The 15341-nt window shown below is 32.8% G+C and overlaps 1 protein-coding gene across 2 annotated transcripts; it reads right to left on the bottom strand.

Annotated features, from left to right (window-relative positions):
* Positions 1 to 2533: 2533 nt before the first annotated feature.
* LOC110619162 (DNA-directed RNA polymerase III subunit RPC5) lies at positions 2534 to 14916 on the bottom strand. Of its 2 annotated transcripts, none has more exons than XM_021762427.2 (14): positions 14493 to 14916; positions 12249 to 12721; positions 12057 to 12125; positions 11856 to 11960; positions 11304 to 11372; positions 10385 to 10549; positions 9799 to 9843; positions 7510 to 7616; positions 7318 to 7389; positions 6399 to 6450; positions 5309 to 5934; positions 4027 to 4236; positions 3814 to 3934; positions 2534 to 2762 (listed from the first exon to the last, which is right to left on the bottom strand). In XM_021762427.2, the coding sequence occupies exons 2-14, from the start codon at positions 12699 to 12701 to the stop codon at positions 2691 to 2693; spliced, it is 2166 nt and encodes a 721-aa protein (XP_021618119.1). In that variant the 5' UTR covers positions 12702 to 12721; positions 14493 to 14916; the 3' UTR covers positions 2534 to 2690. The 2 variants fall into 2 exon arrangements, with proteins under 2 accessions (XP_021618119.1, XP_021618120.1); XM_021762428.2 differs by having other exon boundaries at positions 12249 to 12767; positions 14493 to 14883.
* Positions 14917 to 15341: the final 425 nt, after the last annotated feature.

Genomic DNA, 15341 nt, shown 5'->3' with positions numbered 1-15341 from the left:
GCAACAAGATCCAACTCCAATATATTGTGACAATAGTTCAGCAATAAAACTCTCAGAAAATCCAGTTTTACAAGGAAGAAACAAGCATATAGATGTAAAATATCATTTCCTCAGAGAGCTCACAAATGAGGGAACAATTAATCTCATTCACTGCAAAAGTGAAGACCAAGTTACTGATGTTCTGACCAAGCCCCTTAAATTAGCCATGTTTCTCAAATTTAGAAAACTGCTCGGTGTTTGTATTTTGGATGGTTAAACTGAATGTTCAAAAGCTCTCACTGTTTACGGGAGAAATTTAGAGTTAATTTGTTATTGACCAGATCCTTCATTATCTAGAATATCATATGTTTGTTGCCGATGGAGTTTAATTGTTGCTTAGCTGTATTTGTTGCTTAATTGTTCCTTATTTCTAGTTACTGCTAATGTTTAGGATTCAGTTAATGTTTAGGATTCAGTTAGCTTAAATTTTCTGTCAATAGATTATTTATTTGCCTATTTAAAAGGTTAGGTCGAATAAGAATTGCAGTTAGCATTTTTATTTTCATGTTTGCTTAACAAAAAATTACTTTTAAAAAAATAGAGTTATTTATTAATTAATAGTAATAATAAAAAAGGGACAAAATATATAAATTGAAAAAAATATAATATAAAGCCACTTATTACCTTTAGTAGAACTTGTTTTAAATTTTAGTTAATATTTACTAAACATTTATACGCGTACTGTGCGAATATTTTTTATTTTTAAAATATTAGTTAATTTGAATAAATAATAGGAATCTAGTACTTAAAAGATTTTTAAAGAAATTTATAAATATAAAAAATTTATTAAAGTTTAAAAGTTATAGAAATTATTTTGTGAAAAGTTTTTATTTTATTATAAATTTTAAGATATAAGGATGAATATTTGTAATAATTTGTATTTATAAAGAGTTTTTTATTTAGTAAGTTCAATTGAGTTTTTTTTAAATAATAATTTATTTATTCATAATTTAGGATTTTAAATTTAAGTTTTCTTATTTTTTTATTTTTAGAGTTCCATTTTTATTAATTCATTAAAAAAATATAAAAAATTAAAATAAAAAAGAAGTTGAAGAATGAAAAAACAAAGAAGAAAAAGAAAGAAAATTGAAAAAAAGAAAATTGAAAAGAGAAAGAAAGAAATAAGAAGAAAATTCTTGACGTATTTTGGAAGAATTTTTTTCTTATTGGATTTGCTTTTCTTGTCTTTGTTGAAGTAAAACTCAAGAGAATTTTTTTTGTTTAAAAAGAAAAAAAAATTATTGTTTTAATTTTCAAATTCCTATTATTTTAGGAGTTAGGAGTTAGGAGTTATTTAGATTGACTCTTCCTTATTTTAATTAATTTAATGTCATATTTGATCACTCACATAGTTATGGATGTTTAGTATGTAGTTTTATCCTTATGCTATTATTCATTTTGTTTTTTATTTTCTTACCAGTATATTAAGGCTTACTTTTATTTGTTAGAATTTTACTTTTTATTTCTAAACGTTTTTTTTTTTTTTTTGAGTCAGTTGATTGGTTTAAATTCTTATTTTAGATTTTTGAATCCAGACCTCGTAAACAGACACGACCACCTGTGGGCAGTTACAAAAACAGACCATCTCAAACCAAGTAAAACCGAGTCAAGGGTAACATGGACCTGTTGGATGAACAACGACGTCCAGTCAAAATTTCATAGCAAACATCTCAATCGGTTGGAAAATTTGATATGATCATCAAGGAGATCGTTACATTAGGCATTAGGATTGTAGTCCTTGGGCTCCGTTGATGGCTTCAATGCAATGAACCTCGTGTTGAAGTTTGGACCGACATCTTGCTAGCCAGTAGTCACACCCTAAGCAATTTGCATGAAATTTCTGGATCAACATTCTTCAAAGGCGCTTTGTCGTATTCTTTTCTCACCTGCCTAGTACCCTGCCAAATGATATTTACTTCCACAACATCAAAGAAACAAGGCAGCAAGATATCATTCATTCTTTTATTCTTGAGAAAATCATTTTTATGCTTCTTAAAATTAATACACCTCTCTTTTTATCATTAAATCTCAATATTTTAATTTCATATTTAAACTCTGTCCGATTAAACCACTTTCCATGAAAGAGTACTTTTTTCCAATTTGATGAAATTAAAATTCAAAAACTAAACTTTTACTTTTGATAAGTGAAATATTAAATTTATCAATATCCAAAAATTAAAAAATACTATATATTCAATCTATTTCAAAGATAATTAGCGGAAAATTAAACAAAGGCCTTCCATTTTAACAAAATCAAAATAAAAGAACTAAACTATTTAATTCTAAAAATAGGGAGACATAATTCCTTTATCAATTGATTTTCTTGACACATTACATTTACTTCCGCAGAATCATCAAAGTTCTTGAAGATTGATTTCATGGTTTTTTTTTTTTCCTTTTATGTGCATTCTCATGCACCTAGTTGACCATTCTTGTAGGCAAATCATCATTAACACAAGTTGCCGTGAGTTAGCAGGAACACTTAAACAAAGAATTACGAAACAGTCATTAAAATAAAAAAGAAAGTTGAAAATATGAATGCATTATCAGATCCTTGCATGAAAATTATAATATCATTAACTAATTGCTTTGTACATCTCTACCTTCCAACTAATTCTCTACATCCTTCAAATGAATGCTTTAACACAAAATCATGAGGGCTTTCCATCCCCACTCTTCAAGACCCATGCAGAACCTTTGGATTCACAAAAATCAGTCATGACCTGAGTGGAAAAACTTCAATAAGTCAACTACTTGAAGCTTCTAATATGAAAACACAAAATAAATCATTCCATGTTATTGCATCCAAAGAAGATAGATTTACTTTTCCATTTTCATCTGTTTGAAATTATATAACCCACTTTCTCTATTGAGATAGTTGTTTATTTATCAACTTACTGCCCCTATTTAATCTGCCCATCAAAATTCATTAGTTCCAAAAATAATTTAGTAATGAGAGTAATTTAATAGGCTTTAGGAATGGACCAGATTCGAGTGTCACTCGCCAACTCCAGAGACTGAAAAATTTCACATTCACTTGCGTTGATTTAACCAATTATTCCAATATTTGATCCCAATTTTTCCATCATCCCGTTTGCCTTTGAATTCTTCTATCTAAATGTTAAATAGTTCCATGGTTTAATGACTTGATTGTATTTCAATTCTGGTTCTAGAATAACAAAATTTTCAAAAATTCCAAGAAACAAGTTCTTCGAATGTTGGAAGTGACGAATTAAAGAAAGGAACAGAAGAAAACGAGAAGCCAGTTGAAGAAAGAATTTAAAGCAAGAATTTAAGAAATAATGAGAAAGAAGAAACAGGTTAGGAAACAAGAAAATAGAGGAGAACTCAGGAAAAAAGGAATAATAACTACAGAGACAAAAACAAAAGGAATTAAAGAACGAAGAAGAAAAACTGAAGAAACCATAATAAGACTTCTTTGATATATCATGCATTAACTTTAAAGTTTAAATGGTGATTTAGGTATGACTTTCCTCTACGAGTATGAATAAACCAGAACAGAAACATGGAAAAACCAAATCGAAACCACACCGAAATTGCAATTTGGTTCTAGTTCCTAGGCAAACCCCAACAGGAACTGGAACTGCACATCACTATCAGGTGTGCTTTTGAAAACCACAAGGTTTAAGAGAAAGAAAATTAAATCCTAGTCAAGAATATGAAATAAATTATCCCCAACTATGATAGAAGTTCCAAAAATAAAATAAGCGAGCAGCATTATTCAATCTGGCAAAGATATCCTGCATCACTTACCTTTGTATATTCAATATTGGTAATATCCCTTTGAAGAGCAAGCCTGGCTGCTTCAAATACTTCAGCTTTCTTAAGCTTTGCATCAGGGCCCCTTGCCAATAGGAGATCAATCACTACTTTCCTGTATTGTAAGATATCATTCAGAGAAGGTTAACATATTATTTTTACTTATAATCACCTTAAACACAAATAAAATTCGCTAAAAAATTAAACCTCAGAGGATCATATTGTGGATGGTCTGGGGATGACTTCAAAACATAAGAACCATGAATATTTGTTGCAACTTGGCTTATGATTTCTTGAAGCTCCTCCGGAGGAGCATCAGCACCAGATGCTGCAGCTACAGCAATTCTAGGATCTGCCTTTGGAAGAGTAGACTGAGAAATGGCCAAGTCCCGTAAACCTTGGCAAATCAACTGAAAGCTGCCCAGAAATTGTCATGTCATTCCAATCAGTTAGTCCCAAGGAAATTGCAACAAAATCTTTTCACCAATTTGTGACAACAATATGCCTTACATTAACAGTTCATTTAAAAGGAAGTGCTTGTGCGAACTAATCGATTGTAATCATGTAGGGTAATTTTATATCCTGGCAGGGATAGATAGGGTGAAGGGGTAAGGAAAAAGACCAGAATCTTTCCTTTATGTTGACATGATGCAGTCTAGCACCATTTGTCACTTCTTGTTTTTCAAAATGTAATTTTTATGACTTTTGGTTTTGCCTTAAAGCAAATGCATAGTAAAAGGAAGCATATATTCAATAGATGAATTTGGCTTTATATCAAAAAAGTAGTTCTTGGATTGAGTAGTCCAATGGTAATGCCCTTGCAGTGTATGAGGTTAGGTGTTCAAATCCTAACAACTCCCTCCCCTTATAAGTAATAAAGCAATCACAATACTGAATTCCTTTTTTTTTTCTTTTGCTTGTCAGAGAAACTAAGAATTCATTTTGTTAATTGCACCCTAAAACAACATACACTTCAATGATTCTAAATATCAAGTATTTGTACTGTTTCCTCCCTAGCAAAAACTGGAACATGCAGAAGGCTGTATAAATGCATATACTGAAACCAGTATTGGCTATTTGACTAGTCAATAACAAGAATTATATAAATCTCCTACCTGTACTTTATTTTCTCTCGATTTTTCTTCTCTATTTCTTCCCATTTCCCTCTCTCAGTTCTTTCCTTCCCTACACTCTTTCAATTGAATCCATTAGGGATTACTTTCCCTAACAATTTACTAGAAATAAAAAACGATAAATTCTAAAATTACAATATTTGACAGTAACCCCACTACTATCTACACACCCTCTAAGAAGTGTTCAATGGCTATTCTACTGTTACAGCTGAAGTTCGATTTGAAAAATATTGAAGTGTGTGCAGATGGTTCGTATATGCATATCTACAAACATTGAAACAACTGAGAATGATAATGGGCTTAAATAGCTGCAAATGCATTTAAAAAGAGGGGAAATAAAAGAGAGAAAAGCCTACCTGCAAACCCTGTGAGTTTGGAGAACTTTTGGCAGGGCCTTTAGTAAAGCTTCTCGAGTTTCAACAGTTATAGTAGTTTTAGCAAGTACCCTATTTCCACTCGTGCTTTTGGTTGTGCTTTTGTCAGAATTCAACTGTTTTACAGGATTAGGTACAACACTAGGCTTTGGTACAGGATTCTTCATAATTGATCTTCCAGCTCGACTAAAAAAATTATTTAACTTTTTCTCTATGCTTTCCCAAGCTTCTTCTTGCTTTTTAACAATTTCTGGGTAGAGTTTTATAAATTTTGCATCCATATGCTCTTTGAACTTCCAATCATTGAAGGAAGGCCTTTCCACTGCAAACATACTAAGGAAGCTCCTCATATCTTCTTTAAGCTTGACTGGGAAGTTGAGCTGCGAAGACTTGATCACCAAGTTCTTGCTAAATAAAAGAAGTACATAATCTCTAGCAGGAGGTTTAGTAACTTCCTTTGTATTTGAATCTGGAAACAGCAATGAGGTCTTTGGAGCCCAAAGTCCCTGAACTAATTGGCCATGCTTCTGAAGAACAGTTAAGACATCTGCAATAGTGTCATCAGGAGCATAGTGCTTAAGAACACTAAACCGTTGAACTGGAGGCCCCTGTTAAAAACAAATTATGTTGTCGTCAGAAAAAGAAAAACTGGACTGATAGCTGCTTTCAAAGGTGTGTAAAAGTTGACTCCCAATAAAACATGACATTTCTAACTTTAAAGGAATGTCAATATTTAGAGAAGTATCTCTTGGTCAGGAACTTCATCTTTCATCATTACTAATTCACAGTAAACTTTACGGGATCTCTGATAGACGCAATAGACAGAAACATGCATTAACATCTTAAATGCACATCACTTTGAAAACCAACAAAATAAAAATGTTCTTTGTAGCCAACACAACAATATGTCCCAACAATTATAAAATAGATGGTAGTCAAACCAAACAGACACAAGCACATGAATACCAAAAAGAAGAATCAAATGCATGCCCATCCTCATGTGAGCTTTGACAATGTCCGTTAACATCCACACGAGATGCATTTTCACTGTATTCCTTTATTCAGAACAAACCTCTAAAAGCAGTTTCTTCATACGTTCTTCCAGTGGCAGTGAAAGCAAGGACCTGAAACATCAACTTCATTTTCAAAATCCAATTGCGCAAAGGAGTACGTGAAAAGTCTGCTTTTCAGTCAGATGATTGAGCGATAAATGGACATACACTAGAAAACTCAAAAAAAAATTACACACAGGGCCCCCGGAGGGGGTGATCTTCCTGTCCTACTACTACTATTGACCAGGGCACACACAGCTGAAATATTCCAATTTTGAAAATCTTAAACAGCAGCAAACAACAAAGGCTAATCTTCATAAGCATAGTAGAAGAAAGTAACACAATTTGGTAACTTAACCACTCCTGTTCATAAGCTAATTGTAGCATAACATTTACAAAAGAACTCACCAAATGACCAAATAACCAAAATACCAAATCATGCAATGAGTACTTGCCATCTTTAACTTTTAATGATATTATTCTGTCATGTTTTTATATTTTGAATTTGTGTTTTCATGCAAATTGTTGCTTTTCTCATTTAACTTTCTAAGATTAACCCAGTCAGAATAATGTTCAGTTGCTTATGTTCTTAAATAGGTACATTTGATATTTTAAGCAAAAAAGAAAATAACTTCAGCATGTCAAACAACTGCAAAAGCCTATAGTAAATGTTGCCTAGGTTGTTAACAAGCACATGCAGACCTACAAAATAGAAGAGTTGCCCATTTGACCATTCTAAGAAAACTTCATTCCAAGACAGTTTAACAGCTCAACAAAGGTAGATCCAAAAGGCTTTCAAGATCCATATTGGTGCCTTGGATGTACATACCATATATGCTTTCTTGAAGCATGCATGAAGAAATATGCAAAATATATTGTAATTCATAGCACAAATAAAAATAATGAAAAAAAAAGATACTAAGAATTGAAAGGCAGCACCTTCTTAAGGGACCTTTCGATTTAGTATTGTCGTTGGATGTTGGCGGACATAATGAACTCATATATTCATACCTTCAAACACCAAAACATCAAATCAGCGTGTTAAAAGCTTCAAAAAGAATAAGCTTAAGCATCTTGCAAAGATTTGGCTGAACTAGCTAATACAATAAAATAATGCTAAGTAAATCATACGGGCTCATTGTGAACTCCATTGGAGAACTTTCTTGTACCATCATTTTCTGTAGATATCTAGAAGAAAAGTCACTCTTGGAGCCATGATACTTGAGTGAAATCCAACTCTGAAATGGAAAAAAGGAAAAAAAAATTATAGTGCAGTACAATTAATTTATAATTTTCAGATTATTTAATGCAAAACAAAAAAGAAACTAATTAACCACTTTATATTTGGTTAAAATTCTCGGCAGTATGTCTTGCATTCTCATTCTCAAAAAACTTACCCCTATTTCAAGAAGAAAATTGACACCAAAAAAAAAATCCTATTCAAGAACAAAGAGTTCCAAAAGGAATTTCAGAATGGCTAAAGAGCATGTGTTATATGCATGTCTCAGCACCTGTGCACTTCTGGCATTGGCTAGCAAGCTTCCCTGTCTGTCTTAAAACAGGGGCCAAGGAGTCTAACATGTATGTGAGTGTATAGGTGAGTAAACCCATAAGGCACAAGGAAGCTAACTAGTGGAATCCCCTCAAGGGTTGGACCGCCAACTAACCTTGATATTCTGAAAAGGGCCCAAGTGATAGCATGTGTATCATGACTTGGTGAACTATGCTTGAGATGGGCGAAGCTAGAAGAAACTCTGGTGGAAGCCCATAGGCCATAGCTATATTGATGTACATCATCTGTTACTACTTTCTTAATATAGCTCACCATCACCCTCCAAACAATATCAATATTATCATCTATATTCCATACAATATCTATAAATAACTTTCCTTAAAAGCTATTTGGTACATGCCTTTTCTATTCCATTATCAAGTCCTACGTTGCATAAATATCTTTCCTTTTTCACTCCCTTTTTTAACTTCACATCTAAAACCAATAGCCTATGCTGAAAGTTTAGCATTCAGAAAATTTCCCACACACGTGTAAGACAATAAATAATCATGCACAAAGAAACAAAGATGTTTACATTGTACAACAATATGCCTAAATCTATGAAGCCACATACTTTCTTTTACTGTGAGAAAATATACACACAAGCCTTACAGTTTATTTCTAAAAGATACAAGAGACCCCTTTTATACAGCTAGTTTTCCAAGGGTTCGAAAAATACTCCTGTACTCGTTTCCCACTAGTAAAAGATAGCACTCATCTATTACATTTAGTATCCCCATTCCAAAACAAGGATTAAAGAATCAGTACCATGACCAAGTCCTAACTTCAACACAACCATGGGACCTTACATGGCAAGGCTATATAACCTACTAGACAACAACTCTTCATATCGATTGAAGTCAACATATACATGGCGTTTTACATAGCCAAGCAAGGGATCTTCTGGAAATAGCTCTCCTAGCACATAAGCAGATACATAACCATGTTATCCGTGTTGCCTTCTAGTTTTGAAGTCCTTGCATGGTTGAGCAGTGTGTCTTACTTGCCTATCATAGCCGAGTGGATAGCACATTGCCTTCGCTTACTTTGATGCCTCTATCCTACTGTACCTAAGGGTGAGCAGTATTCAGTTCAAACCGAAAAAACCGACCGAACCGAATTAATTTCAAAATTCGGTTCGGTTTTTAATTTCAAAAATTTCGGTTATTTCGGTTCGGTTCAGTTTTGATAAAAAAAAAATCAAAAAAACCGAACTGAACCGATTAGTGATAATAATATGTTATTTTAAATAATATAGAAAATTTAAATTATATTAAGATTAAAATATTTTAATTAAATTTTAAAATATTAAAAATAAAGTGTAAAAAATAAAAATTTATTAAAAATCGAAACCGATCAATCCGAACCGAATCAGACCGGTTCGGTTCAATTCAGTTTCTGACCAAAATCAATTCGATTCAGTTTTTATAAATACTAAAATTTTGGTTTTCAGTTTATTCGGTTCGATTCGATTTTAAACCGAATCGACCGAATGCTCACCCCTAACTGTACCCCACCATCATGCCATGGGTAGTGCGAGGTAAATGGGTGTTGCCCTCACAAACTCGCAACACCATCTGCCTTCTAACAGACACCAACTAGTATCCTTCATGATGGGAGATTTGTGCGCATGGACGGTTCACTCCATGCACAACATCCCCTTTGTATAACAAATCTTAAATATGAGCCACTTTAATTCAATTGTTAAAGCCTCACTAAGTATAACTTTGTGATTCCAACCATGAGCTTCATTCCATCTCCCAAAGAAAAATTTATTTGGCTATGGTTATCTCCACTCTCAAAAATCCTATTGGAAGCAAAACTAATTCTAAATGGCAATTACAAAATTACATTGCAAAATATTTTACCTCGGCAGCTGAAATTTGATCACTTGTTGTCTCCATCCGTTTGACCTGCACCACATAATATAAATAGAACTTAATACTTGGGGACTATTAAGTACGAAGTCAAGAAGACAGTAATCCTAATCCATATTGAGGTTGGCAATGGTTATTTCCCTCATTAACTAGATTAGACTTATGTATATAATAGTTATAAAGTACCTAAACTCTTCTAATCTACTTCACATCCTTAGACATCATAAGCTAGGCACCGTTAAGTACCATCTACACATGATTTAAATAACTTTAACAAAATTTGGATTGCCTAAAACATCTAACTCTAAACATGCATAAAGCCATACTCATTCATTTCTACACATTTTAATAAAATTGCCTAGAGGTTGGGAGCAATATTTCTTATAGAATATGCTAAAAATAGATGCCAATTTTTCACCATGAGAATGTTGTAGATAACTCATTCCCAAATCACACTTCTGAGTTCCAATTCAATACTAGCCTTAGTAACAACATTAAAAGATGGCACATGGAAAACTGAAGCAATTATATTGGAAGTTTAGTTTAAGGGTAGGTTTGGGTGTGTGAAAGAGAGAACCTGCTTCTTTGATGGACCAATAGGCTTCCCCTCATTTGAATCTTCTAATTTGACACCAACTTCACTCGTAGATGCAGCAACGTTCTTCCTCTTTGAATCACTGGAGTTGACATGTTCCAACGATGGGCGAAGCTGGACCACTGCATGAATAGGATTCAGGTATAGCTACAAGGTGACAAATAAGCAAAAGCCTCTTAGACCAAAATATGTTCTGGAAGTATTTCAAAATAAACTTACACCAACACTAACAAGCACCAATTGTTGATGTTGGTCACAATTATAAAATTAGGATTCAAATTGTAAGCCGAAATCTTAAATTTAAGCTTTGAGAACTAAACCATTAGCTCTAGTAGTGGTTCTCAAAATCAATTAGAAATACAAATACATAACAAACAGTTATATACATAGGAAATTAGATGTTTAATATTTTTTCAGAGATTGTGTGGCCAATTTGAAAGTGTGTGGAACCTCATTGCCATGACATATGGATGGTAGCAGTCGAGTTTTGCAAGTACCCTGATAGGACGAATTTGGGTAATATATAATCAGATTTGGAACAAGTTCAGATTCAAAACATTATTCCTATGTCAATTAACAGTAACTGACATCAAACAGATTCTAGTATTTTTTGGGTAACAATCACGTTTGGTATCGGTTCAAGTATTAAGTATATTAAACAGATTCAAGTTGAGGTACCCTAGACATATTCTAATGGAACTTTGCTCATTAAAATGCAATAATAAGTTCAATATTAGAGGCTGTGTTTTGTGTTTATATTTGACAATAACTGAAAGTATCAATAAAATTTATTTAAAGAAAACAAAAGACTTAAGGTTTTTTATCATAAATGCTAAAGACTGGTTTGATTTATCACAGCCAGAGTATGTTAAACAGTTTATCAACAGCAACATTTACATACCTTGTTACCCATTAGAACTCCAAGAGCATAGCTGGTGGCACGTGGGGGCATAAAAGAAGATGACAATATCTAAGCATAATCAAAAACATATTATTATTTTGTTTAGTAATGGCATATAACAAGTACAAAAATAACAAACTACCAGCACCTATGCAAATATGAGTTTCCAAAAGAGCGATGGAAAAATTAATTAACTAATTAATTAATTAGATTGAACAATAACTAAAACCAACAAACGACCAGATTATGAACTAGTCTAAAAAAATGAAACTCCAGATTACATCTAAATATCTAATCATGTTCTCATTGTAGAGATTTGACATGCAACAAAGTATCAATGTGATAGAATTTATATTCTTGGACTCTCCAGGCACCTAATTTCTCAGCGATAAAAACATGAACAAGACACAACTGGGCAAAACTTTAAAAACAATTATATCTTCTTCAAGCATTTGAAATGTGCACTAAATATCATTGTCATGCTAGCCCTATCAGAAAAAGCTAAAATTTCATTCACAAATGAAATTTTGAAATTCAAATGTAGAGGCAAACCTGTTTTTTCATGTTGAATTTGCTGGCTTGAGCAGCGTCCCAGTTAGTAGAATCATCTATAGACAAATCAACCTCCACTTCTCCGCTTTGTGGTTTCACTCTAACCTACAGAACCAAAAGCAACACTTTATATCCTTATTTCTCCCAAAGCAAAGGCAATAAATGAAAGAAATCAAGTTTCTGTTTAACCAAAATAATCACCTCATCACATCGATCATCCAATTCATAGGGTCTCCAGCACGGCCTCAAAGGATATTGCATAACATATAGCTATAATCAAAGTTTTCCAAATTAAAAATAAGAAAATAAACCAAATGAAAGAATGGTGAGTGTGGCAAGTAAAACCTATAGTACTACATGCAATTGCAATGTATATATCAAGTGAGAGATCACCTGAGTATCAGAATCTATGGAGGGGGTGAAGAAGACATCAATTTCACGAACAATCATGTCTTCTTCTTCATCCTCATCGTCTTCTTGTTTGTCTTCATCCATGGGATCATCCAGCCTCGAATCTGCTCTCACCTCAGCCTTGGCATCAATTTCCATTTTTACAACGTCATTGTTCGATGTTAAAGGCTCAATCTTTGGCGTAGCATCCACTCTAGGTTTAATTTCTTCTTCGTCATCATTCTTGGTGGGCCAAACATTTTGAGGTTCTCGTTTGGCTGCTGATACAGATTCCTTTGGCTCAAATTTTGAACTTGAGTTCTCGGCCGATCGTGGTTCTGGTTTCGGTTTCGCTTTAGCCAGCGGCTTGAACTTGGAGGATTTGGGAGCAAACTTGGAGGCCCGTGAAGGGACTTGGCTTGGTCCGTCCAGATCATCAAGCTCATTCAAGTCCATGGTATTGTAACCACCAATGGCTGCGTTAGTTTCAGTATCTCAGAGCTACTCAGTGCCTTAGGGAGTCTATATATATATGGTTATGTAAATGTGTCAACAGGGAGGGGAACCCTAAATTTATTTAGATACCCTTACTATAATAATTTTATTATTTAAATAAATAAAAAATTTAAATTCTAGAATAAATATAGATACTAAAAAAATAAAATTTAAAAATAAATATCAAATAATTTGGATAAGAATTATCAAATATCGAAACTTTAGAACTCTAAAAGATACATACACTCCATCAAGTCATTTAATTATAAAAACTATTCAATTCATCTCCATCATATAAAAACTTTAGCATACACTATTATATAGTCAACGCTATCAATGCATACACAATATGAAAATTTTAATCTACACTAATATATAGTCCACTATTAATAGTTCAATATATACATAATAAGACAGTCCAAAATCCAATACAAAATATAAAATATTACATCTCAAACTATAAAGTTCAAATACAAAAACAACTTCCAAAATATCACAACAGAAAAAACAAAAAAAAAATCCACATTCCACATTTTGCTGTCTAAGTTCTCAAAAAAATTTTTGAAAGTCCAACCAATGCTTGACATGGATGGAAACATGAAAAATATTATAATAGATAACAAAATTACTAATAAAATCAATAGTAACAATAAAATAATAATTAAGAAGAGGAAGTTGCTAATACTATAGTTGATTCAAGTTCATTATTGTAAAAATTAAACCACCATTGGCAGTGCAGCTGATGAAACTTCCTAACATGTGAAGAACACTATTTTTGTGATGAGTTAAAATAATTTGGAATGTCAGTTCTTTAGCTAAAATAACTCATTAGTAATAATAATCATCAAAAACAAAATTTAAACATACTAATATGCAATGCAGGCAGTCTTGTGTACTGAAACACGTTTTCATTGTTTTATTATATGATTCAAAAAAGTTCACAGATAAGTTAAACATTATTAAATAGCACAAGTTTATAGTTCCAATTAATTTTTTTAATTTTTTTTATAACACTCCATCCGTTCCTTTTTTTTTTAACAGATCATGACTCATGAGTATAAGACCTCTCAAATTAATTGGGGGACAAACAATTGTTAATCTTCTCAACAATTGGAAGCACATTCCAAAAATGAAAGAAACAAAAAATAGTGTTTTCACAGAGCCGGATTGCAGGCAGACAAAGCGATGACAACATAGAGAGCATGATTATGTTTAAATCTCTGCATGTCTCTTTCATTTGAGTTTATACAGTTGATTAAATTTTGTCATTTGCCTCTAATGGAAATGGGTATAAGGTCAAGCAATGAAGACTTTTTTTTTTCTAAAGTAGTAATATTCAACCAATTAATGATTCTCAATTAACAATTAACCAAACTAATTACCAACTAATTATTCAAATTAAGATTCAAAGGAACAGTGAGAAAACATATAGCAACGATCACACACAAATAGTGTGCTTCTGATTTGACCTCATCAATACCAATCACTTTTCTAACAATTTCAGTTAGCAAGAGAAATGCATGAATCACAAAACCAAATCTCCAGTATGCATTTGGTACATGTTATTATCACCCGAAGCAAACTTCATAAATAAATTTCCAATATGCATTTAATACATGAAAATTTTCATGAATATAAATAAAAGTTGCTGAAGAACTTTACACAACAATCGACATCGCAAAATCAATTCAATTGGTGCTAATTAAAATAAATAAATAAAACAAATAATTAATAAGAAGGACCAAAACTTACCGTCAATTGCTCTAATCTCGGCGGCGGCAGATAGTGATTCGGCGGGCGACGGCAAGGGATACTGAGAGATCGAGGAAGCAAGATTTTGGCGTTGGCGTGGCTCAGTCAGATATCGAGAAGGGAGAGAGAGATCGAGGAGGAAGGAGGGTGGCGGCGACTGCGACTCTGAGAGGCTCAGTGAGAGATGGAGGCGGAAGGACGGTGGCTGCCGCTGGTGTGGCTCAGTGAGAGTCTGAGAGATCGAGAACGGAGGGAGAGCCGGAGAGAGAGATCGAGGCGGAAGGAAGGTGGCTGCCGCTGGTGTGGCTCAGTGAGAGTCTGAGAGATCGAGAACGGAGGGAGAGCCGGAGAGAGAGATCGAGGAGGAAGGACGAAGGAGGTCTGTCTGCCGTCTGCGTCGTGGGACATTCATTCTCAAGAAACAAAGGTCATTGAAACGCTACCGCATCGTCTCTCTTAAAGTTCAGTTTTGACTATTTTTTTATTAAAACTGAAGAGAACTGATCAAATCGAAATTTTCAAGAAATTAAACCGATCTGGTTAGGAGAGAATTTCTAAATTTAAACTGTTCAGTTAATTATTTTAATTTAAATCGAATACCTTTAAATTTTATATTCATATAATTTAAAATTTTAATACATAATTTTTTAATAATATTTTATTTAAAAAATTAACTTAAAATTTAAATATTCATATTTTTTAAAAAAATAAAATAATATAAAATTTAAAATATAAAAGAATATAAGAGATGTGAGAATTGGTATTAATTTATAATGTAATTTTATCTAAAAATTTAACTAATGAATTCCTTCTAAAAGGATGCCGCCAAATTACTCATATTATTAAAAT

Source organism: Manihot esculenta, chromosome 7 (genome assembly GCF_001659605.2).
Source record: "Manihot esculenta cultivar AM560-2 chromosome 7, M.esculenta_v8, whole genome shotgun sequence".
Classification (NCBI taxonomy): domain Eukaryota; kingdom Viridiplantae; phylum Streptophyta; class Magnoliopsida; order Malpighiales; family Euphorbiaceae; genus Manihot; species Manihot esculenta.
This window is presented reverse-complemented; position numbering and strand designations above follow the sequence as displayed.